Source organism: Ammospiza caudacuta, chromosome 3, assembly GCF_027887145.1.
Source record: "Ammospiza caudacuta isolate bAmmCau1 chromosome 3, bAmmCau1.pri, whole genome shotgun sequence".
Lineage (NCBI taxonomy): Eukaryota > Metazoa > Chordata > Aves > Passeriformes > Passerellidae > Ammospiza > Ammospiza caudacuta.
The window spans coordinates 30089482-30114405 of record NC_080595.1 but is presented as its reverse complement, the minus strand read 5'-3'; the positions used below and the strand labels follow the sequence as shown (position 1 = coordinate 30114405).

Below are 24924 nucleotides of genomic sequence, written 5' to 3'. Positions count from 1 at the left end.
TCACTCAAAGGAGATGCCATTCCCATAGAGCAATTTGTACCAGGAAAAAGTTTTGCCCCACTGCCCATGCCACACATGTCAGGTGTGCAGTCACAACCACACTTTTGTACCTCTGAGCCTCTGCCCCAGACTTGGCTGGGGAAGGGATCCTGCCAAGGAGCAGAGCTCCAATTGCTTTCCCTTCTCTCTGATCAGGGGGTGGGGAAAGATGAGGTAACAGACAAGTCTCTTGGTCTTTACATCTCCTCTCTCTCTCTCTGTCTCTTCATCTCCTCTCTTTCTCTTCCTCTCTTGGCCAGGTGTTACTGAAAGGGAGGAGAGGGGGAAATGCCCTGGAGCTCAGCCCTGGTCAGCAAAGAGAAGGGAAGTTCTCTGCGTGGGATTTCCATTGCAGAAAGCATACTGTTGGGTAGTGAGGGGATGGAGAGGGGGCTGCCCCACAAGAGCCAGGTGAGGGACAGGTACACAGCCAGGAGGAGCCACCTCCCTGTCACCCCCTCCACATACAAATCCCCTCATGGTTGCTCTGGAAAGAAATTTAAAGTGCTACTCTGGACAACCCAGAGACTGTTCAGTTCAGCCTTGTGAAGGTGGCATTGTTCCAGTTCACCGCAGCTTCAGGCAGAAAAGGGTTGCCTTGTCCCTTTAAAATGACAGTGTAATGTGGCTGTGATTTAAGCTGCAAGAAACAGAATCTCCTTACAACACTTCATGCAGAAGAACACATTGTTAGTAATTAGAACAAATATATAATTGTAAGGATCCACTGCTACTCCACATCACTGATAGGAACTGTATCTTTCAGGAATGCCCCATGTATTTGCCATTGGATGTGACCAGTGGTTTGTATGGCTATGGTGAGAACACCAAATGCTTGAAGGGCTCATCCATGTTGATGCGCATGACCCTGCTTAGTCCACATGGATCACAAACACTGCACTGTCACCTTCACTCTTCCCAAGCACTGTGGCCAGCAAATCTGGACACATTGCTACAAGGGCCACCTCACAGATTCCCAGGCCCAGGTTTTCCCAGAAACTCACTTTGGTTCATGAGGCCACACTCACTGCTTTGGAGGGCGCTGCTTCCTCCACCAGCTGTTTCCAGGTGCCAGTGACACTGATTTGGTGCCCTTTTGTGTCACTCTCCCTGTGCTGAGAATCTGACACGACCAATATTTCTTAAATAGCACAATGCAACATATTAAGAGACAAGGGGAAATTTGAGTGCCTGTGTTGCAGTTTGATAAATAGCTATGTTACAAATATAAGAACTTGCCAACACACTACAGAGTCCACCAGTGTTTGAATCTGGGGCTGAGGAGCAGGAGAGGGACATGTGTTGGATTGAAAATATAAACCCTTGGACATGAAGAGTGGGAGAATGTGGGACCATATCTCTGTGACATCTTGGTCAATCTTGGCAAGAAACCTTTCCCATTTCTGTGCTTGTACTGTTCTTGAAATCCAGGGAGAACCTAATTAAAATTGATGGAGAAATAAAATGTTGGGGGAAAGCAAGGCGATGTAAAAATAGAAACACTAACACAAGAAAATATTAGGTCTCCATGAACTTTCTTAAATTCATTTTTTTCAAATTAACATATCAAAATACTGCTCTGGGACTTTCAGAAGTCTTCAGAGTCTAATATATTTAAAAGACTGTGACAATGTTACAAAATAATGAATTTTATTTGACTTTTACTTCTCTGCAGAGCTGGAATCAGTAGCCAATACATAACCAGCTTCCCCATTAATCTCTTTACCCCAACAGTCTATGAAGCAGGAAACCTTCTGGCCAATGTTCAGAGGATGTGATGATGGAGCAGAGGTCCTAAGTGTTTTGGTACGCACAAAAATCACTTTCCAAAGCTGTTCCACTTGGCGTGTTCATGCAGTTTAGTGCAGAGTGGGCAGCAGGAGCTGAGGGGATTTTTTCCACGTGGGATGTATCACACTCTGTGGCAAATCTGCTTAAAACTTGATTGTGCAATATGGCTCTAGTTGTCTTTTAATTCCACCCTGACTCATGACACCATTAAGGAGGGGAAAAAAAAAAAAAAAAAAAAAAAAGAAAAAAAAAAAAGTAAAAGAAAGCTAAGCAGTTTTCAGTTTTTAGAAAAAAAAGGTTTCAGACTCTGCTATGCACTCATCATAAATGCATCATTATGTGATGGAGTCACTATTGGACAAGGTAAATTGGAGTGCATTAACCATGTTTTTCTATGGCTTAGCTTGTGCCTTTTTTCTTTTCCAATGTTTATTTAGAATATAATTGCGACCACTTGACACATTTGTACCCTTGAGTTTTTGATTCAGGTTTTTAAGCCACAGAAACATAGTTGAGATCAACAAATATTTAGTGAGATTCTTGTCAGAGAGGATTTTAAGCAAAAAGCTCATAGAAACTTTGTTGCTTTATATAAAAAATCTTTACAAAAATAGCTGAGTAGTTAATGAAATCCGTACAACCCATGGGAAAATGAGCAATGAACTGTCATTAAATTGCCCCTAGGAGATGGATAGAAAAAAAAAAGTCCTGCAATGTTATTGCAAGAGTGTTTGAGGACACCAAAAGCATGAAAGAAGCCAATAGTTCCTATCCCAATACACCTCATGAGTCAAACTTAATCAATTGTTTATCTCCTCTGGAGTCCCCTGGGGTGCCTGGTGCCATCACAAGTTCCTGTATGCTATAGGTGCAACCCAGACCATGGGTGGCTGTGTTAGGCACACCACTACCCTTGCTAGCACTCTTGTGCTCTCCAAATTCCACCACAGATCAATTTTTCTCTTCATGACAAGCTGGGGACACAACTTTGAAGAGTGCAGCGGAAGGCTTGTGCTTCCTGACCATAAACTTCAGCAATTGGTTACAATAAAGACAAAAGTTATCTTGTTTAACATGAATCAATTGAGATTAACACTCAATCAACTAATTTGCTGGAAGCTTCTGAATTCATGTAATTAACCACGTTTTGAAGACAACTGAAATGCATCTATAAACTGCTTAGAACACTTCTGCATTTACATGAAGCAATCTGTGAAAAGCTACAAGTTGATAGCTGTAGTTATGAACTTAGCTGTAGTTATGAACTTAGATTCCAAGTGACAAATTATTTCAATCTTTTAAGTTACTGAGGCATAGACAAATAGTGGAATGGGTAACTTATTTATTTCTTAATCCAGAGAGATTTCAGAGGTCATCTGAAATGATACAGTTTTTGGAGATGAATCATGGGCAAATATAAAGACAGATTTGTCCATGAATCATGGACAAATATAAAGACTGAGCCACACCTGGTGCCAGCAAAAAATCCATGTCTCAACCAGCACATCTCAGACTTGAACCTGAAGTGTGTCTTTAAATGTGAGAAAGTTCTGAGATTGCTTTGGGCCAGACTGCCCATCTCTGTCAGATTGGGGTCTGGGACTTGCTCTTCAGCAGGGGCAGGATCTGCTGCCATCAAACCAGACCCCATCAGAACAGGTAGGTGATGCCATTTGTCTGAAGAGAAAATTCTTCACCAGGAGTACAAGGTTTCTTTACCACATATTCTGTCAAAATATATGTGCATGGAGCTTTGAGCAAGAAAGACTTTTATCCAAAACACTGCTTAAAGCAGCTGGGCAGTTTGAAAGACAGCTCAGAACTAGATATCTATTGTACATTTTTGATTATTGTTAGCCTGGTGCCATGAAAGTTTGTGAAGCTGATGCAAGAAAAAGGGCCCTCTATTGCTATTTCCAGAATCCCAGCAAAATTAACTTTGCTGCTGTCATGTTTCTGTACATGCATTTTTCCTAACATGGTTTGCTCTGCAGCCCACAAGCCTTGCTGGCACTTTGAAACATTATTTGGATGAAAAATGCCAGACCTGGCAATGCAGTGATGTAATAAGCAAACTCTGAGAAATGTTCAATAGGAAGCATTTTTTATTTTATGAAGAATTCTTATTTAATGTATTTTTTCTTAAAAACAGTGATGAAATATCATCCATAATAAATCATTCTTGTGCTCATTAATGCCTTTCTTTTTCCATTTCTGTTTCTAAATTATGGAAACAAGTTTTGGAGTTCAGTGGGAGACAGATGAATGTTCCAGCATTCTGCTGTGAATCCAGAGTATTTTGTTAAACTACTTGCACTATTTCCAAAAATGTTAGAAATACTTTCATGGCAATGGACTACAAGGGGCTGTCTTTTTCTATAAAACTCTAAACACATACACACACACAGACACACACATTTTCCTTCCTGATTTTCTCTGCATGTGTCAAATTTAGGCAGGAATTCTATAGCACTTAGTACTTGCTGATGTAGAAATGACTGCCAAATGAATGGTTTATACTGGAATATCTCATTATTTATATAAGTATGTTACAGTATGGACATTTAATTTAGTTCTCATTCCAAACCCATGACAAGTCACTTTGACACCTTTAAGAAATGTTTCACATATGGTAAGATAGAGCACTCAAAACTGTAAAAGAAAAAAAAATAGATTACTCAAATTAAAACAGAGATTTTTAAACAATCCAAGGAAATACTTCAAGCTTGTAATAACACATCTCAGCCATTTACTGTTTAATAATTTTAATGATGAATTAACATTTCTGGGGAACAAGGATGGTACAGTAGTTCTGGGGGCTGGCTATTTTCACTTCCAAAAGACACAGGGCAAAATTTCACAGGCATTAATGGAAATGTCTTTTTAAATATGAGGAGTGAAAGCTTTCATGGAAGGTTCTGATTTGTTGTGGTGCTGCTGTAGATCTGAGCATGAGAGAATTCAGGCACCAAGCCCAGGCTCTGAGACAGCCAGGCAGGGATTTGAAACTGCACCTGCACTCCCTGTTACAATCTCATAGCCTTTCACTTTACAAATAAAATAGTCATGTTTATCCCCCACTCTGTGAAAAAATCCCATTTTAGCTGAAATGCTTTTCTGCCATAAAGCTAAATCAGACTACTTGTGTAATGGAGCTGGATGGAAAGTAGCACCAAATCTTGATTTGCCATGCAAGCTAAATGGGGAAGGGTTTGGCTTCAAAGCTGACAATTTGCACAGGGCACTTTCTCTAAGAGCTGTGAGTTTGAGCCATGAAGTCTGGCTTTGGAATGGCAGCTCTCTGGGTACAGCCTGGATTAGGAAGGTGAGAGGCCCATGTGCCAGGATCCCACACAGCACGGAGCACACCCTAGTGCAACTGGCTGTGAGGGCTAACAGGCTGAGTGTATGACTGGTAACACTGGGTTTCTACCACGTTAAATCCTGCCACATATCTACTACTTTAAACTCTTTCCATGCCTGCTTGCTCAGCTTCAAGATACCTGAGGTGTGGGGCTTGAAGGTGAGCAGGGCCTCAGCAAGCAACCAAAGCACTTAATGACATGTTGCTCTCTTGCACCGCAACATTGCACCAAAGTAGGAATGTTACAACATCTGGAGGGCAGAAAACAGGCAAGCACACATGGGGAACGGCCTCAGTTACAGCCAGATGGCTCTTCCCACCTTGGGGCTTCCTTGCCTTTCAGGCATCTGCCACTGAGATGAAAATGAATGAAGGTGTCTGAGTTCTCACCTGGGCCAGCAATGGGCTGCTCTTGCTGTGCAGGATGGGAGTGGGCTCCAGGGTCCACTGGGTTCTGTGCATTTATACAGATAACATATACAGAGAGAAATAGTTGGGTATCATATAGGTATCAATCAGAAGACAGAAGTATTTTCTATCTAGAAATACTTAGTGTATAATAAATAAGACAGCAAGAAATTACTGCTGACACAAAGACCTAAAAAACATGAAACACAAAGTGTTTGATGTGTCTTTTACTTACATTTTTATAAAATAAATCTTTGACAACTCTTTTGAAGAGCAAGGGCTTTTAGCCAACCTGAATGACATTACCCAGTGTTACCAAAACAAAGATAAAATACTGTCAGATGTAACTTCTGAAGCCTTTTAAAATCCATTTCATTCTTTTTTTCTGCTTGTCTGGATCTCCCCTAACTCACACGTGCTCACTCTCCAGCCCCATCTTCACCCCTCCATTACCACAACAAGCTGCTCCCTTGACACTAACTAAAGGGATCAAGATTTCTTCCAAGAGCATCTAAGAGTGAGGAGGGGAAGGACAATATCCAAATAGTTTTTCTAAGAATGTTTTTATTTTCCTCTTGAGAATATATTCTGTGTCCCTGAGAGGGGTGGATGCACCTTTGCTGTCCCAAGCCTTTCCCTTTGGAGAAGCAGCCACAACCCTGGCCATCTGGGAAGGCCTCTGCAGCACAGCACAACTCTTTGAAGCCATGAGACCTACTGGAGTACACGGGATATCTCCAGGAAGGCCTGTGGGATAAGCTAGCCCAGGCACTACATTTTATTGTAATCTAGAATCTGTAATAAGGGAAGTCGTAATTTTTCCAAGGAGGCTCACGTGTGTCCCAAGCCAGTGAGTTTCTTATAAGGCTGATATTGTAATGGAGTACAAGTAGGTTCATGCTAAATGGAAAATGAAAGGGGACTACCCCACATTTAATGAAACAAAACACAAGTGAGTCAGTCTTTAAATCTTTCACCAGATAATTTCTCTCTCATAATGTGCTCTTTCTATCCACTAATTTGACAGTGTGTTCTTTTAAATGTAGGTATTTGATCAATGTCCCTGGGTAAGTTCATCTGGCTGATGAAACAAAACAGAAATATCTAACGACAACGTCTGGCACAGGTACAAACACAATCAGTATCTCCAATTTATCTTGAGATTGCATGCAAAGTACTCTGAAACAAAAACACACTGCGGTTCTTCTATTTTTTAATGTTGAAAGATTTTAAAAATTGTAATCCACATGAAGCTTCTGCATTTCACCAGCCAAGGCTGACTGAAAAGTGTGTACTTATAGAGGGTAACAGCACTATTCGTTGTTACTGCTAACTTTGTGCAGCTAGGTAGGGATTGGGGGTTTTTTTACTCTTCCTTATGGAATTCCTGTAAGTGCTTTGCCAAATCCTATGTAATGTTTAATTCATACAGCTTCCCTTTTCTCCTGTTTCTTACGTGAAGTCATTAAGCTAAAACTTGAAATGGAAACTCATGTATTCACCTAGAAGGCTGAAGAATAAACCACAAAACAGTCCTGAGCAAAGTTAAAACTGTGCATTTGAGGAATGCTGGGGTTATTCTGAATGTTTCCAAATCAGGCACAGTGTTTCTAGTATTTACAACTGGATTTGTGTGCTGTTTTTAGAGAGCACATAGTGGTTAATGATATGTCTTTTAAGTATTTAGTCAGTCACAAGCAATAATACATCTTTGAAATTTGTTTCCATTAGTTCCACCAAATGGATAAAACCAGTAGTAATTTCTATGTCTGGAAGATTCCTACTGGGTAAGGTTATGAACTATCTTCTTGCAAGAAGCACTTTCAGAATACAGGATGTGTGTCAATTATTCTTTCTTGGTTACTCTATTTTCAAGACAAAGACTTCTAGTAGTTGCTCAGGCAGACTGGTTGATCTGTAATCCCTGCTATCCTGCAAGTCAAATCATCTACTTCTAGACTATCTGCCACAGTCCCTTCTACTGTCCAGCTAAGAGGAAAAGAATCTGGTGAACTTCTACGTATAGCTCTAGATTCAGTCAAGAGTGAAGAAGAGATAACATACTTATAGATTTCCTTGTAGGTTTACATCAGCAGAGGCTCTGATGTTATTAGGGAGTGTCTAACTTAGACTGAGCAGTGTTTTTGCATGCTCTGGTATATCAGAGAGAACACGATCACACTCCTGTGTAAATGTGCTAGGGAATGTAGAAACACTGAATTAGACACGTGTTCCACTTTCTTTGTGCCTGAATCACCCTTGTCAAGAGCTTCTTTAGAGACATAATAGTGCAATCTGTCATTCACAGAAAGGAACACATGGAGTGTAAAATGCCGTTACTGGAATTTATCAAGAGCAGCTTCCATAACCTGCTACATTGTAAAAATGTTCACATTTTAGCATGCCAACAGAGCTTCAGCATTGATGCTTCCAACAAATAGGAAGCACATGGCGTATTAAGCTCGTTTCCTCTCAAATCCGTGGTTCAGTTTTAGAGGATACACATGAAGAGAAAATGCAGTCACCAATGCCCAGGTTAGAGGCAAGGCCTTTTCCTGTGTGACTGAAGTGGGGAGTCACATACAGCAAATGGACTTGGCAACTCTCCCTTTTTGTTTCTGGGGCTGAGCAGCCATCAGAAGATACCCAGACAGTACTGTGATCAGTCAATGACCACCTGCCCGTGAAAAGTACACCGGAGTGAGGCCAGAAATGGGCAGGGCTGCTCAGCCTTCCTCAAAAGAGACACCACTTCAGGTAATCAAGTTGTCTCTCTGAATCAGAGACAGATGGAACAGCACTAACAGCATGCTGAATAGTCACGTCATTAGAATGAAATAAACCTGCCCTGAACTCCAGAGTTTAGACTGGATTTTAAATCCTGCATCTTTGCTTGGATTTGACCCTAATGTACCAATTCAAATTAAATTACATTTTTACATGTCCAAAAGGATGAATCTTCCCAATACAAAATTAATATCTGAGTCCATTTCTGCAAGGAACTCAAAACACAGACACAAAGGAATGGAGAAAACCAGTTCTCACTGGCTGTTGTGGGATTTGCTGGTGGTTCTCCTAATTTTTGGGGGCATATTATTTCTACAGGCAGAAAAGGAACTCTCTTTTCTGATGTAGGTGAGCATGAATGTGTAGTAGTTTGCATTTAGAAATAGATAAATCACCCTGTATATACCATAAATTTTACTAATGAGAATTTTCTCACTTGTTATCTTTCCTAAACTGACACTAGATTAATGTAATGCATGGCAGTAGAGAGCATTAAGAGAAGTGCAAAAAACTCCCATGCTACATATCCACGTTTCAAATGTATATTGCAATATATGCAATGTTTCCTGCTGACTTTTCTTCTTCTTCACTGGCCTTCCAGCTTAAACTGGTATTTTAATGAAGATATAACAGAAAAATCTATTCAGTACTAACTCACTTTTTCACCAAATGTTTCAACAGAAAAGGTGGCAATGAAAGAATTTAACTTCTACATCGATAAAGAGCATGTTCTCTTTCCTGGCTTCAAATGGCCAATAGCTACACCACAACAGCATGAGCTTGTCAACTGCATGTTTCATCACTCATAAAAGAAATAGAACTGATTAGAAATAGATAGAAATAGAAATAAATAGATATTCAGAACACTTTGTTTCAGCAAACTTTCCACTCATTTAATGAGAGGATCACACCATCTTTATAAAAATACCAAGTCTGGATACTCAGGTGTGTGTGAATGTGTGCATACATTATTTATGTACATGTACAACACATACGGGCACACAGAGAGAAATCTTTCCTTTATTTTCCTGGCTGACTAGTCATTGAATAAAATGGAAGCTTGTAAGTGTGAAGGCTTGAACTTCTGCAAGAACTTTCCCTGGGTTTCAGTTCTGAGGTTTATCCGATTTTGATCCCCTGTGGCTCCCAAATTTCAAATAGCCCCTTCTAATTTAATGGAGATATAAGGTGTATCAAGCTGAACAAGAGACAGGTCTCCCCAGATATAGGTATTTTCTCTCTATTTTCACTCTTTCCCATTTTTCCTTATTAATCTAAATTGACACTCTAAATGGTCAAATCAAGTATTGCTGGATTTTAGCCTAGCAAATACTGGACAATCTTTCTCAAAAAAGTTCTACCCAACATGCAAACTTGTTATTAATGATTATTACTACATAGAATGTGTTTATTGTAAAGTTTATCATTAAAAGATAGGATTACTCAAGTTCTAACTTCTAATGGGAGTTTGGAGGGCAAGGGTTGACCTTTGGAAGTAAGGTTATATGGTTCTTTTGATTTGTTTACATGAAATGGGAAGGTTCTGCTGATTATTACAGAAATCTGCACTCTCCTTTTTGCATGTTAATGGAAATTTTTTAGAAGGAAATATTGAGAGTTCTGTACCTAAAACAGATTTCATAAAACTGTACATTCTTGGCAGACTGGTTAGACATATTTAACTTATGTGTGCCTAATCTGTATTTTTACAGGATTTCTCTATCCAACAGTTCTGCTAGTTGTACATTAATTCCATGCAGAAACACACACATCTGGGTGTTAACATTTGTACAAGGTTTGATTGGTTGCATATTTGCCTGTGAATTTTCAGATGTGGGCAAAGAAAATATTATTTCTTGGGGACTATATAAGGAAATAGTTTAAGTCTTCACATGACATCATATTATTCAGCATCAGATTATCAACCTGTATCACCACACAGTACGCAGTAACTAGTTGATAATTTAACATATGGCAGGAAACGTGTCTGTTTCATCAAATTCTACAGATCATGATAATTTAAACCTTGTAGCTTCTATAGTACTTAGAAAAGTGCCCTTTATGCTCAAAATGATTGAGCAAGAATCATATTATGGGTCTCCAGAGATCAAATAAGATTTCTCAGAACCAAAATAAACACTAATGTGTGCTTAATTAATGATGGTTACATAGTATCAACAATATCTCAACACCTCCAGTGTCTTGAAAGACTAGCACAAAGGAAATATATACCAGGAGCAAGATCCTGCACTTCTTGGCTGTTTTTGGTGTACTCTAAGAGATGTAACCAGAGACATAAATGCTCGTCTTCTTGTCCCCAGGGAATAGAATGCATTTAAGAGGCATAATTTTATAGTAATTAATGATAATGTGACTTCTCTTGTGAAAATGCTTGCCTGACACTGAAGAAAAAAAGTTGTGTGCATTTTTCAGAAACTGCTCCTCCTTGTGACAATGCTGGTCCCACAGTACTGCCAATACCTGTGCCTTCCTAGACTGTCTGCCACTCTGTGTGCCAGATTGGTAGACACCTGAGAGAGGCTCATCAACAAAATTTCAAACTTTTACTTTCATAAATCTCCTTCTATTTCTTATCTCACAGCAAATCCTCTTTCCCTCCACTCTTTTAACAGTTTCCAACCCTCCAATAATCTCTCACCTAGCTGAAGACCTCATCTTATTCAAGGCCAGAGATCACTGCAGCCAACCTGGCCTAGCATCCAGCAATCCCTGGGTCATTTGTGATGCCTACACCCTCCTCTGGGATGTTGATGGGACCTAACAGTTTGCATTCTTTGTTGGACCTTACAGTTTGCATTCTTTGTTCATTCTTTTTGCCCTAATCCTTTAAATTGATGGCCCCACCTTTGTCCTCTATGTCCAAATGTCTCAAAGAACAGTTTGATGGATTAAGAAAACCATCCTCAGGCACATCCCTCTCCTTGATGTATTCATACCACTCATTCACACCTGCCAGCTACAAATCCAGGTTGGCACTGAGAACATTTCCTTCCTTTAGGTGCATTAAACATGCACACAACATTACAGCTTTCACATTATAATTCACATAACTCACCCAATTACACTTCTTTATTCCTTCTCTTCTTGAAAGCTGAGGCTCACTTCATGATGACTGTAAGGCCCAGTTCTCAGACTTCTTGCATGCCAAATGCTGCTGCTAACCTCCTTCCACTTAAAAATAAACAGGAACATATCACCCTCACCCACAACTGTATTTGTTTCACAATGCTGATTAAAAAAATTTAAAAAGAGACCAAAAAATCTTGTTCTTTAAAATTCTTCCTAGACTTTGTCCACCTTGTCTCAGGGTCTGCTCATTTCTTCCACCACTTGTCTTATATGATTGAAATGAAAAAGTGTTCAGAATTAAGGTAATTTTTGATTTTTGCCAGGTTATATCACTCTGATGTGGTTATCTTACTATTTAAGAAAAGTTTTTGATTAAAATAAATTACAATCTATTTTTCCATGAATTAAAATTAAACAAAAGTTAATTAAAACAGCCAGGCTACATAAATACACATAAATGCGCGCGCGTGTGTGTGTGTGTGTGTGTGTGTGTGTGTGTGTATTTAATAACTTCAACGAGTAATTTCCTTATTGTTTTCTGCCCAGAGCAGGTAGCAGACAGAAAAATTGCAGTTGCACAAGAATCCCATGCTCTGCAGCTCAGTGTCACTCAATGAAATCTCCAGCCCTATGTCTAGTATCAGCTTCTTCAGCAAGCTATGGTAGGAATGAAACAACTAAAAATTACTGCAGCAGTGACTATAAACTCTGTTAGAAGAACAAAGAATTTCTGTGCCTCAGGATGGTGGGTAGTCCCATTTTGCAAAGGTGTTTGAACTACACCTATTGCTAAGTAAAATAGGGCTGAGATCCCCTCTCTGTTCCTGAGGCTAAGTGACATTTGTCACTAGGCCTTTGGGCCTTTTGGTACCTCTGTGGCTCAAAATAATAAAAAAAATATTTCTTGTGAGGTTCTAGTTCTGAGTATTAGAGATAATATAAATTGTAAATTGTTCAAGTGATATTTTCACAACAGGAAACCAAAGGAGGGAGCGAACTGAGAGCATGGAAGGGACAGCAGAAACTTCTGGAAGAGTGTTGGCGGACTAGAATAGTGCAGGACAGAGGGAGTTGAATCAGGTGCCATCTGGTACAACCAAAGTTGTGCCTGGGTGCATGGCAGCAACCAAATGGTGTGCTTAGCTCATGGCCCCTCCTTGCACTGTGCAGCATCAGCGTGTGCTGCCATCAGCATCTGCTTCCAGGGGAGGTTCTGTGCCTTGTGCACCCTGTGCACACGTGCCTTGGCTGTTGGAGGAAATGTGATGGGAGTATGGTAGCCCAGCAGCACACATCTCAGTCTGCCTGCTGAAGTGACTTAACTGACTGAAACCAATTCAATGTTCACTGAGTCGGCCTTTTTTATATCTTAAACAAGCAACAAAGTCAATCTTGGTCTAGTAATAAAGTCCTTGTTTATATGGAGAATAAAACTGATGAAAAAAAAAAAAAAAAAAAAAAAAAAAAGAAAGGAATGAAAAGGGATACTAGGTTTTTCTCTGAGAAGTAAAAGGTCCCCAGCGTATTTGAGCTGATTCAAGAACCTATGAAATAAAGCGGAGAGGACATCAAAGGACAGAGTCAGAACTAACTCAGCAAAAGGGAGGCTGGAACAAACCATAGAGGAAAATACAGAACATTGTCACACGTTCAGAAGTACCAAATTTTCCACAGGAAAGTTGATCAGTTTTCAACTGACGTTATATGAACTATCTGTTTTTTCACAAAGCTGTTCCTGTAGTTTTGATCTGTACACAAAATTTCTCAGAAAAATTGCAAGACATGACAAGCAACTAAATTGCACTTCCTAATTTCTGCAAATAAGGCAATTTACTTATTACAAAAACTATTTGGAGTTGTAACAAGCTGAATGAATTCTGAAATTCTATGAATTTTCCCTTACAACAAATAATTGTTTTGGTTTTAATTGATACCATCCCATTTCAGTTTTTTTCCCAATGGTAAATCATAGCAATTATTAAAAAGGAAAAAAATCCCAAAACTGAACAAACTTCAGTTAAATCCATCAGTATTTGACAGAAATATCTGTGTGTTACTTGCTGGCACTACATTACATTTCAATCTTGCAGAATTTAAAAGATGGATGTTTATGACCATATAAAATAGCACAGACCATGGAAGATCTTACACAAGCTCTTTCTACAGTGAAGGAAAAAAAAAATCTACATATCTGTGTATAGTGCTTTGTCCCAAAATCTTGGCGAGGATACCTTTGTCTGGTGTTTTAGAGGCTGTGCTTCCTTCCCTTGCAATGGATACAGAAGAAGAAGGGTTCCCAAAATCCTCCTGTGTCATTATGCACCAGGAAGGGGACACGAATTCCACTCACTTGCAGGTAAGTAGGACAGCTAGGATGGCTGCTGCTGAGATAAGGGATTTCCTGTCATGGAGATGACATCGTCAATCACCTTTGACAGACTGCGGAAGACCTTACCGGGCTTAATCTACCTGGGAGACTCGAGGATGTTAAGGACGAGCCTTGTTCCCTCTCAGCAGCCATGGGAGCTGAGTATTAGAGCCCTCTAGTGAAGTTTCTCGGAGTGGATCCCTGCCTCCAGCCCGTGGGGCCGAAGGAGCCTCTTTCCTTCCTCGAAGGGAACAGAAATTCCCTTTGGTGCCGCGGGACGTGGCGGGGTGTTTGCTCCCTTTGGGAAAAGGCCCGGCGGGAGCGCGGCTTCACCTGCGCCGCCACCTGAGCGCCCCCGGGACCCCCGGCACGCAGGGGGCCGTGCTCGGCCCCCACGCACCCACGGAGCCACAGCGAGCGCCCGGAGCTCTCTGCTGCCCGGGGAGGGATGGCAGGAGAGAAGAGAGGGCAGCCTCTTCCTAAAAATACTCCCCTGTGAGCCGGGGATGGAGATGGAAACAAAAATGCTCTGCATCGGTAGGAACAGTGAACAATCTTCGTGCTTTCCTCATCATCTTGGAATAATCAGCGGAATTAACTGAGGTCGAGGAAACAGGCTCTTGGGTTAGTTGTGGGAGGCTGTGAGAATAGGGGGCAGCCATTAAAAGAAACATGATCGCTATTCATCAACTCGGAAGAGGGGAAAGGAGGAGGGAAAAAAAGAGACCTTCGTGGCTGGAGCTCATACAAACCTGGTCTATCTCTGATCAAGAAGATCCCTGGAAACAAGAAGTTTACAAATATTGTCAAATTGATGCTTGTAGTGTGATTTAAGTTGTCAATCCCGCAGAAGCCCACCAGAAGTTTAGATTCAATACCCTGCATTTCTGGCTGGTTATTGCCAATCCCCTAAGGCAGAAAGCTCTCGCTCGCTCGCTCTCTCTTTATTTTAACCATATGTGCCTTTTGTTGTTGTTGTTGTCTTGTCTGTGAGCTGTACACTGTGTGCCGAGAGAGTCCCCCCGTGCCGCGGCGCATCTGAGGCGGTGCCGCAGCCCGGAGCGGGGCGGGGGCTGGGTGGGCACCGGCCCGGGCCCCCTTCTGCTCCCCCGCTCCTCCCCCAGCCGTCTGTAGGAACACCCCAAATAAATATCCGCGCTAACGGCCGGGAGGGTGCTGATGGCAGAACTGGGCGAAAACTCTCAGCCCCTCGCCCGAGATTGAGAAAGAATAATATAAAAGTAATCAGGACCGGCCGCATTAATCGGCTGGGGGGGCTATCGTGTTTCGTGGGGAGCTCGGCAGGTTAGAGCGCTTGAGCTGGGCACACAGTGCCGCCCCCGGAGTCCCGTTTCACGGGGGGCGGGGGCAGGAGGGTTCACCGAGGCCGACCCAGCCACGTCCCATCAGGGCCCCATCTCCTGATTATTAACACATCTCCTTCGGAGATGCCGCTCGAGCATCCCAGGTGCAGCCGGCGGGGAAAGGGCTCGGCGCTGCAGAGCGAGCGGCGGAGCTGCGGGCCGGGGAGCTCCGAGGGGCACACGCTCCGCTCCCCTGGGCCCCCAGCGGAGCCCCCCAGCCCCCTCACCCACCAGCGCTCTCTTCCAAGCCGAGTTTGTTAGCATAATCGAGTTACCCGCTACATATCTGAAATCCTTGACCCGTCCCCTTGAGGAACGGTGCATTGCGCGCAGCAAAAGCTTTGAATTATTCCTTTCTCCCCAAATCAGGGAACAACAAGCAACTTTTGTTTGTCTCAATTTAGTTGTGCGCAGTGATCCTCTGCCGTGCTTTCTTTTCTCAGTCCAGACAGGAGCTAGAGCCATCTCTGATGGGATAGATTCGGGTTTTAAACAAAACTGAAAAATAAATAAAACCGTGAATAAACAACGTGAGGGCGGGGGGACCAACCCGCGGATACGGGTTGAAAAATTGCCTCCGGGAATCCCGGGTGAGCTTTGGCCGCCTGAAGAAGCCCTAGTCCCACCACGGGAAAACTTGTGAGCCCGGGAAACTGAGCCGAGCCCCAGGGTTGGATGGTATGGGGAAGGTAGGCCCAGTATCGCGGCAAAGGTCGCTATGATGCCTTTTAAAAAAATAAATAAATAAAATAAAAACCTAGCCGGAGTAGCAGCTTAATTGCGGCAGGCTTTCGGTCTCGGTAAACCCCACAGGTTTTAAGGGGAAAGCACATTGCAGTCCCGACAAAAGGAAAGAATTTTTATTTTTTTAATTTTTAAAAAATATTTTAAAATAAAGGAAGGAAAGAAAGAAAGAAAGAAACGAAAACTTGGAGTTATCTGTCATTTTGGTTCCTCTCCCTACAGTCCTCGCTACGGTAATGGACATCTGCGGGGAAATGTGTTTCTTTCTGGCATGTGGAAGTTGTGGGGTTTATCATTGTTTGCTACCCCTGCCGATAAAAGCGCCCTTGGAGGCGGCCGTGTCTCCGTGCCGAGCCCACGGCTGGCTGGACGGAGCCGTGTGACAGCGTCCACAGCCCTGTGACAGCGGGTGACAGGTCTGTCCCGAGCCCAGGTCGGTGAAAAGGACGAGGGGCTCCGCAAAAGCAGCCGTCGAAGAGGCCGGGGAAAGGCGTCAGGCAGCCCGGGTGAATCGGCTCCTGAGTTAAACAGGAACGATGCGGGCCTGCAGCCTCCCATACAGCCTCCCATACAGGCTGCTGTCTACAAAGGGACGGCGAAGGCAGAGCCGAAAAGGCGATTTCCAGATAACTGCACCCACGCGGGAGCACGGAGCAGTTCCACGCAAGGAAAGGTTCCTCGGGAGAAAACCGCCCGCCCACGCCCCATTCCTCAGCCAGACTGTGTCACAGCTAATGAAAGGAGCATCGCAATAAAACCACCTTTTTATTTCACTCACGTTTCCCAGAGATTGTGCTGACACCCGTGGCCTCGCACGCTGCTGCGCCGAGGGGTGAGGCGCTCGCCGAGCGAGCCTCGGCAAAGTGACAGCGGGCCGGGCAGGGTGGAACCCCGGCCTTGGCCGCCCGGCGGCAGCGGAGCCGAGAGAAAGTTTGGGTCGGCTCGCCTGAAACTTTCCACGACAGCTAAACGGGAGACAGCTGGCAGTAGCCAGGCGAAACCCTCTCGTCGGTCCAGGGGCAAATGTGAGCAGGCGATTCGCTCCTCCTGCTCTGAAATATAATGTCAGGGAACGAGAGGCTTCGCAAATGCCAAAAAAAGCTCCTCTCCCGATCGCCTATTTCGCTCGCAAGGCGCTGCAATGCGATTCGCCCCGCGCCCGGCTGGGCAGCCAGTATCTGCTCTGACTTCTAGCACGTAGGAAAATTTTTCTCTTTCCCTAAAGATAAAAGCAGTTATGCAGAATTTGGATCCAGATGTCACTAATTTACGATTGCTCTAGGACGCAAGCTGATACAGGGTGCCCGGGAAGGGGGTAGCCCTGCCTCTGCCCAGCTCTCCGGGAAGTGAACTTAAGTTACACGCGAACTGCAGTCCGGCTAAGACAGCCCTAAAGTGAAAGCGCTTACGGAGGAGCTGGAGTGTAAACACGGTACTCACGTTTTAGGGTGCTAAAAAGACTCTTTTTCAGGTCTAAATCTATGCAACAGGTTTTGACATTTCCTTTCCAGCTAGGGCTAAGAGCCGCTCCCGTTCAGATTTAACCACTGTGGTTGTGAGATAGAAAGAGAGAAAGAGGAGTCAGGTATATCCCTAATAAACGTGGGGCGACCGAGCGTGGTAGCATGGAGGCGGTAGACGCAGCTCAGACCTCTCTAGAATTTTCTTTATTTCCACGGTCCCCGTTGCGGGAGGGAGCGGAAGGCACACGGTGTGTGCGCGCAGAGGTCGGGGACGGCAGAGGCGATTTGTGGTTTTGCTGCCTTTTCTGCTCAGGGCAATCTCCGAAGCGGCGCGGTTGTACCGTCCCGCCGCTGTTGGCTACGGCTGCGGCTGTGAACTATCCAGCCGCTTAGGTTGGCTAGGAAGCGCTGGGATCGGGATGCTCTCGTTTACAAACAAGCACAGTTTGAATCCTGCAGAGACCGGCCGGAATCGAGGCACTAAGCGGTTGAGAGCTCATTTTGTAAAAGAACGGAGGGAGCATCATGAGAGGGGACTTTACCGACCCGTCACCAGTATGCCCGATTTTGTTTTAAACGAATTTGGGCTCCTCTTTTCTCCACTGGAAAAAGAAGCCTCTATTTTCCGTCCCCGGAGGATCCAGGGCAGGAAGCGCCTACTGTTTCCCTACGGCAGCTCTCGTGAAAAGGCCGGACGGACAGGTAGGAGGACAACGCAGCTTCCACAGCGGAGCGCACTCGAGAAAGTACGGGTGCATGGATATACACAGGCGTTCGGACATGCTGGGAGCTGGACACGGTTGATCCGCTGCCCCCCTACTCCGCCCTCTTCCTCCTCCTCCTCCTCCTCCTGCCTCCCTCCCCCGCCGCATTTCCCCGGCCGCAGCCCTGGCGCGGCTCCTCGCCGGGAGCCGCCGGGCTGCGCGCCGCCTCCCCAGCCTCGCCCTCCCCCGGGACGGCCGCCCGGGCCGGCACCGAGGCTCGCTCCTCGGCCGCCGAGGCGCAGGCTGCGGGGCGGGGAGCCGCAGCCCGGGCTCTTGTGGCTTCGCTAAATCCCTGACGCGCCGGGGCGGCTAAAAAGGTACCGCGGCAGGAACCCACAATTGCACAAACCTCTCCTGTCAGGACTGCAAATACCGTAGAAGGAGCTTGTGGGATTAATTATTATTTCTCAGCAAAAGGGGAACAGAACAGGCCATGGAAACTACCCCGAGTTTGTGGCCGGGAGGCTCCTCCCGAGTACCCTCACCTGGGCGATGCCCGGCGCCAGCCTCCGCCCCGGCGGTCCCGCTTGGCCGCCGCCCCGTGCGCCGCTCCCGAGGAGGCACCGCGGCTTCCTCCACCCGCTCATCGCACCCTCTCCCTCAACCTTGCAGCCTGCACCACCTCTCTCTGTACACCGCCTTTCGCTCTGTGTAGACCGACAAGGGGCGGGAAATGATGCGGATTCCTGCCCCGCAGAGTCGGTAAACTTAAAACGCGGCGTGCAAAGGGCACGCGTGGGTGATAAGGGTCCGCTTAATCGAGCGAAATGTTTCTGACTTTTACACGTGTTCCTCTCCTGGATGAAACACCCCGACACGCTCTGGAAATCCGGTATAAGTAAATGTCCGGCGTCCAGTGATCACAAACGCCAGCGCCCTTCCCGCCGGAGCGCGGTGGGGCACGGCCGGCGATCCATGGAGAGGCAATCCCTCTCCGGCCTCGTATCATGGTGCCTTCTTCTCGCTCCCGGGCAGGTACGAGAAGCGTGTAATGGGATCCCAGGTCACGAACAGGGTCTCCATTGTACATGAGAGGCCCCTTCCTTATAAAACTCTCCGACAGTGGTTACTGGGCGCTGGGGAGAGGGGCTATGAGGGAACGCTTTTAGAAAGAAATTTTTCGCCCCACCGCAGCCGCGGCTGCCGGGGACGGCGGAGCCCGCTGTCCGTCCGGAGCGGCGGGGCCGGGACGGGGCTGCGGGATCCAGACGGGACGGCGGGGCCCGGCCGAGACAGCGGCTCCGTCCCGCCGCGCTGCTGTGCCCTGCGGCGGGAAGCAGGGGCCCGAGCTCCGCGCTCCCCCTCTCCCCGACGGGCGCCTGCAGCATCAATCACGACGGAAATTTCTCCCTCGCTAGCTAATATCTCAGCTCTCAGGGCCGCCTCTGAGTGGATCTGAGCAATCTGTCAACCCAGCCGGGGAGCCACCTCAAAACAGATCGGGTTACCCCTGATTGACAGCGTCACCATGGCAAATAATTTGACTAAAACTATTGTCTTCTCCTGGCAGTCCCCGGGTCAGATAACCGGACCAATCACAGCGCGGATAATCACTTTTCATGCCAGCTTAGAATAATATTATTTAAAAAAAAAAAAAAAAAAAAGGGAGAGAGAGAAAGAAAGGGGGGAAAACTCCGAGAGGGAGAGAGGAGCGAGCGAGCAGGGCTTTACCACTATATTATGTGGGATCTGACGGTGGGGGGTGGGGGGGAAGCAGGGAGATCCCAAACCGGCGGCCGAGGGGGGTGGGGGTGTGAGAGCGGCGGCCGCTGCGAGCGCTGCAGATAGGAGACAAAAGAGGCACGAAGTTACTCTCGCAACTTGGACTTACAAAAAGGAGGCGGCGGCCGGGGGGAAAAGCCGCCCGCGCTCAGGCTCTCGAGACTTTTTTTCGTCGCTCTTCGCACTTTTTCCCCGGCTCCCGCGACCGCCCCGGGGCCGGTCGTCGCCGATGGCCGCGGCCCCCCGCGCCCGGCCGTGACGCCCGAGCGGGCCCCGCCGGGCGCCGCCGCCCCGGCGCCGGCCCCGCATGCCGGGCGCTGCCCGCCGCCCCGCGCCGCTCCCCTCTATGCGGCCGTAGGGCGCGCGGCGCGGCAGGGCTCACCATGTCGATGCTCCCGACTTTTGGCTTCACCCAAGAGCAAGTGGCCTGCGTCTGCGAGGTGCTCCAGCAAGGCGGCAACATCGAGCGGCTGGGGCGGTTCCTCTGGTCCCTCCCTGCCTGCGAGCACCTCCACAAGAACGAGAGCGTCCTGAAGGCCAAGGCTGTGGTGGCCTTCCACCGGGGCAACTTCCGCGAGCTCTACAAGATCCTGGAGAGCCACCAGTTCTCGGCGCACAACCACCCCAAGCTGCAGCAGCTCTGGCTGAAGGCGCACTACATCGAGGCGGAGAAGCTGCGGGGGCGACCCCTAGGGGCGGTGGGCAAGTACCGGGTGCGCCGCAAGTTCCCGCTGCCCCGCTCCATCTGGGACGGCGAGGAGACCAGCTACTGCTTCAAGGAGAAGAGCCGCAGCGTCCTCCGGGAGTGGTACGCGCACAACCCCTACCCGTCCCCCCGCGAGAAGCGGGAGCTGGCCGAGGCCACCGGCCTCACCACCACCCAGGTCAGCAACTGGTTCAAGAACCGCCGGCAGCGAGACCGCGCCGCCGAGGCCAAGGAAAGGTACGGCTTCCCACGGCTTCCCCCGGCGCCCGCGGCTCCCCGATCCCGGTGCTCACCCCGGGTCTCTCCATCTGCCCCGGCCCCGGCTGCGGAAGGCCCGCCGGGAGGGGACGGGGGCTCTCCGCCTCGGGGGCACCCAGAGAACCAGAGGCCAGCGAGCTGGGGGCTCGGTGAAGGCGTCTGTGCGCTAAAAGTAGCCCCGGGAGAGGCGGCCGAGACCCGTTCCCCGCCGACTTCCCGCTCCCCGCACAGCCCCGGCTGCCGGGGACGCCTCACACGGCCTGCGGCGAGCCCCGGTCGAGCAGCGCTGCCGCCTCCAGGAGCCGCGGCCGGAGGTGCCCGTGCGGGTCCGCGGCCCGTCGGGAGAGGCCGGGGGTGGCGGCGGCGGGGCCCGAGGGCTCAGAGCGTGTCCGTGAGGGTACCCCGGGGCAGGAAGGGGCAGCCGGCAACGCGTGGGTCTGAGCGTTGGTCTGAGCAAATACATCCTCTGTCCTGGGCTCCTGGAGACCTGGACGAGGTCTGAGGGGAGCCACTTCCTGCCTCGCTCATGACCTTGCAGGTCTTACTCGCTGCCCAGCAAGGTGCTCATGAACGCACGTCAATAGGTGTGTGTTCGTAGGCCGAATACGATTCTGCAGCTGTGTTTTTGTGTTTCTCACGTTATGTGGAGTGAAGGGACCACTAATCGCCGGGAGGAGGTTAATGCCTACATCCCTGGCTATTCGGGCAGATTTTTCTGTCAGCAGTCCCTGTGCCTTAGGAAGACGGTTCGAAGAGGCAAAAAGGGCCCTCTTACTGCGTTCACTAGCTCACTGAACTGCCCGGTCCGTACAGGCAATCGTATGATCGCATGCTCTGTGGGTTAATTAGCGGGTCAGAATCCTGTAGATCCGTGCCTCGGAGGAGAATTCTTTCTATCTTTGGTTTCTGCCAACCGTGTTTTGGAAACGGGCAGCGCCGCGGCCGCCCTGCTGTGCAGCCCGACAGATTCGGGCACAGATTTGCTCTATCCATTTCCCGAAACTGTGCTAGCGCTTTAATTTTCCTTCAAATCCTCACAAGTGTTGGTTTTACGAGATGTTAGAGATCCTTTTTATTGCTGATAGCAGGGACTCACCTTCAAATATCCAAAGGAAATGAAGGTTACACTTATTCCATACCTTTTTTTTTCCCGAGGAATCAAATTTTAAAAGTCTCCAGACACAAATAATATTTTTGACATTGAAAAATACACTCAACCTAATATTAGAAAACAGACCGTTGGAAAACAGACCGTTCATGGGATTGCCATCCACTCAAGCAAACCTGTTCAAACAGAGCTTTCTTGTCTATATTTATTTTTCTGGCACTAAGTGTCTCCAGCCACATCATGCAGCCCTTAGTGAGGAAAATCCGTCCGTGCTTAACTTATAGCTTAACTTCTCCTGACCAAATCCTGCAGGATAGGGCCCCTCTGCCAGAGAGCGTGTTACAAAACTTCCGCAGAAGCTTTCAAATAGGCTTGCACTGCCGTCAGTAGTTCAGGCAGAACGGTGTTTAAAGTATTTCTACGAGAGCTATGAGGGCCGAGGAAGCCTTGCCTAGACGGCAGCCCCGACCCCTTCTTGCCACTCACGTTACCAAAAAAAACCCCCATATATATATATATAAATAGATATATAAATATATAGATATATCTGCAAGGGCTTGGCCCGCCTCCAGCGATTTCTTGGTATTCACCCGGTGATGAATTTCGAAACCAGGTGCTGCCTTTCGGAGCCTTTGTCGCAGCGCTCCGGTGGTGCGGGCTGTCCCGCCGCGGAGCCGTGCGAGGCCGTCCCGGCTGCGCCCACGCCGCCCGGGGACGGGACGGGGGAGCAGCGGCGGCCGTGCCGAGCATTTCCCGAGAGGAAAGCACGGGTTAACTCTGCTCGCTTTCCTTATCGTCCATATTGGGCTATGTTTTGAGCTTGAAGCTCAGGACGAGGGGGAAAAGAAACCATGTCCAGTTACTTAAGGAAAAGACTTTCCCTCCTGATGTGAGCCCGGGGCTGCACGGAGCCATCCTGCCTGCAGCTCGCCGGGCTTCGGCCTCGTCAGGAGAAATCATGGCTGAACATCTCTTCAGCTCCTAGGGCAGTTTTAAAGTTAAAAAATTTTGGGTTTTTTTAATTTGTTTGTTTTTTAAATAAAGTCTTCCTCCCTTCCGTCCCCCTCCTCACGCTGTGCAAACTCTTTGGACGCAGAAAATTACGGTTTGGCAAAGTGACACTTTCCGCTGGGCCGGTGGGAGACTGTTTACAAGCTCAGCGGACCTTAGACCTAAGTGGCAGATGAAGAGGCCTCGGAGGCTGGCAGAGTTTTTAAACCCAGAGTTTTTGCGCTGCTCCCCTCCGCTCGCTGCTCCCCGGAGCCAGCCCCCCGCCGCCCCCGCTCCCGCGGTGCGCACCCGGAGCGACGGCCACATGGTGATTTCCCTCCCTCTTTTGTGTTTTCTATAGGGAAAACAACGAGAATTCCAACTCCAACAGCCACAACCCGCTCTCGGCGTCAATGAACGGGAATAAGACAGTTTTGGGGAGCTCAGAGGACGAGAAGACGCCGTCAGGGACCCCGGATCACACCTCCTCCAGCCCCGCGCTGCTGCTCAGCTCCAACCCCGGGCTGCAGCCGCTGCACGGCCTGGGCCACCCCCAGGGCCCCAGCGCCATCCCCGTGCCCAGCGCCGACCCCATGCACCACCACAGCTTGCAGGACTCCATTCTCAACCCCATGTCATCTAATTTGGTCGATCTGGGCTCTTAAAACACGCTCACTCCTTTGCGCCAGCCCTCTTTTCCTCAATTTTTCCTATTATTTTTTTTTCCTTTAATCTTACCAGGGACTTTGAAAGCAATGACAAACACCTTAGTGGAAGTGTTGTGCCCTTGGCAGCAGGCTGGCTGCAGGTTTGCAAGGTAGTGGACTCCGCTGTGGGTAGCTGATATTGTGAAAAGCCTTAAGGGTTGCTTACAGGCGTTTTCGGGCGTGTAAGGACTGTGGGACAGGGGCCGTGATTTTCACGGCAGGCTGTAAGGCTGATCGGTGTAGCAGCTCGTTCCAGCCTTAACTTCACAAATCTCTCAGTGTTGTCACTCGATCGGGCCGGTCTGTGTGGGAAGAGGCACATCGTAATATTTTTATTTTTTTGGGGGGGTGGGGAAGAAAGGGGAACGCAAGGCTGCTCTTGCCATGCCTGTTTGAAAGTTACACATCGCTCCCGTTATTCTATTGTAGCTATGTATCCGTGGCAGGTGTACGATGTACAATTTCAACTAAGAATACAAAAGTCGTAGTCAAGATATAGCAGCAACACGCGCTCTAGGCAGACTCTGTAACCTTCTTGTAGCTGATGCTATGCAGAGAGACAGCTTCTTTGGCCTTGTCCATGTGGTGCTTTCGCCATTTGCTGGGTGGGAAAGGAAATGATGGCCCGGCTCCGGCCCGAAGGAAGGCAGAGGTAGATTTTCCTCTCGGTGTGCAACGCGGGCTGGAGCGGGTTTTAAAAGGAAAACAGGAATTGCTGCTCAAGTTTAGACCTAAATGACAGTATCAACCGCAAGTCACTCACCTTAGTTTTGTTTATTGTTTATATTATGTGAATACATTCTTTGGAAAATATTTCTGCTTTTATTTTATAATAAAATCTAGAAATCTAGCTCGGCGTATGGCTGCTTCACTCGCCCGCGGGGTGTTTTCGGGCTCGGTCCCGAGGGGAGCAGAGCGGGCGCCCTGGCGGGGATGCCGGGGCAGGAGGTGATGGCTGGCCGGAGGCCCGCCACCCTGCTCGGCTTGGCCCGGTCGGGGAAGCGCTGAAGGGGCCCTTGTGGCCCGGTCCGGGAAGCGCTGAAGGGCTGAAGGGCGGCCGAAGTGCCCTGCGGGAGCGGAGAGCCGAGGGCAGGGGCAGGACGGGCCGTGCGGACCCTGAGGGAAGCGAGAGCCGAGGGCGCGGGGCAGGACGGGCGGTGCGGGCCCTGCGGGAGCGGAGAGCCGAGGGCACGGGGCAGGACGGGCGGTGCGGGCCCTGCGGGAGCGGAGAGCCGAGGGCACGGGGCAGGA

At 47.8% G+C, this 24924-nt stretch overlaps 1 protein-coding gene across 1 annotated transcript; it reads left to right on the top strand.

The window, feature by feature from the left end:
- The first annotated feature begins 20287 nt into the window (after window positions 1–20287).
- On the top strand, window positions 20288–24523 carry SIX2 (SIX homeobox 2). The gene is made up of 2 exons (XM_058802162.1): window positions 20288–20847; window positions 23328–24523. Exons 1-2 carry the CDS (start codon window positions 20288–20290, stop codon window positions 23629–23631), a joined length of 864 nt encoding a protein of 287 aa, XP_058658145.1. The 3' UTR covers window positions 23632–24523.
- Window positions 24524–24924: the final 401 nt, after the last annotated feature.

Bases quoted from the DNA above. Each gene is read 5' to 3' on its own strand.
- SIX2 (XM_058802162.1), top strand. From the start codon at position 20,288: ATGTCGATGCTCCCGACTTTTGGCTTCACCCAAGAGCAAGTGGCCTGC. The intron at 20,848-23,327 runs GTACGGCTTCCC...TGTTTTCTATAG, and splicing joins GCCGCCGAGGCCAAGGAAAG to GGAAAACAACGAGAATTCCA.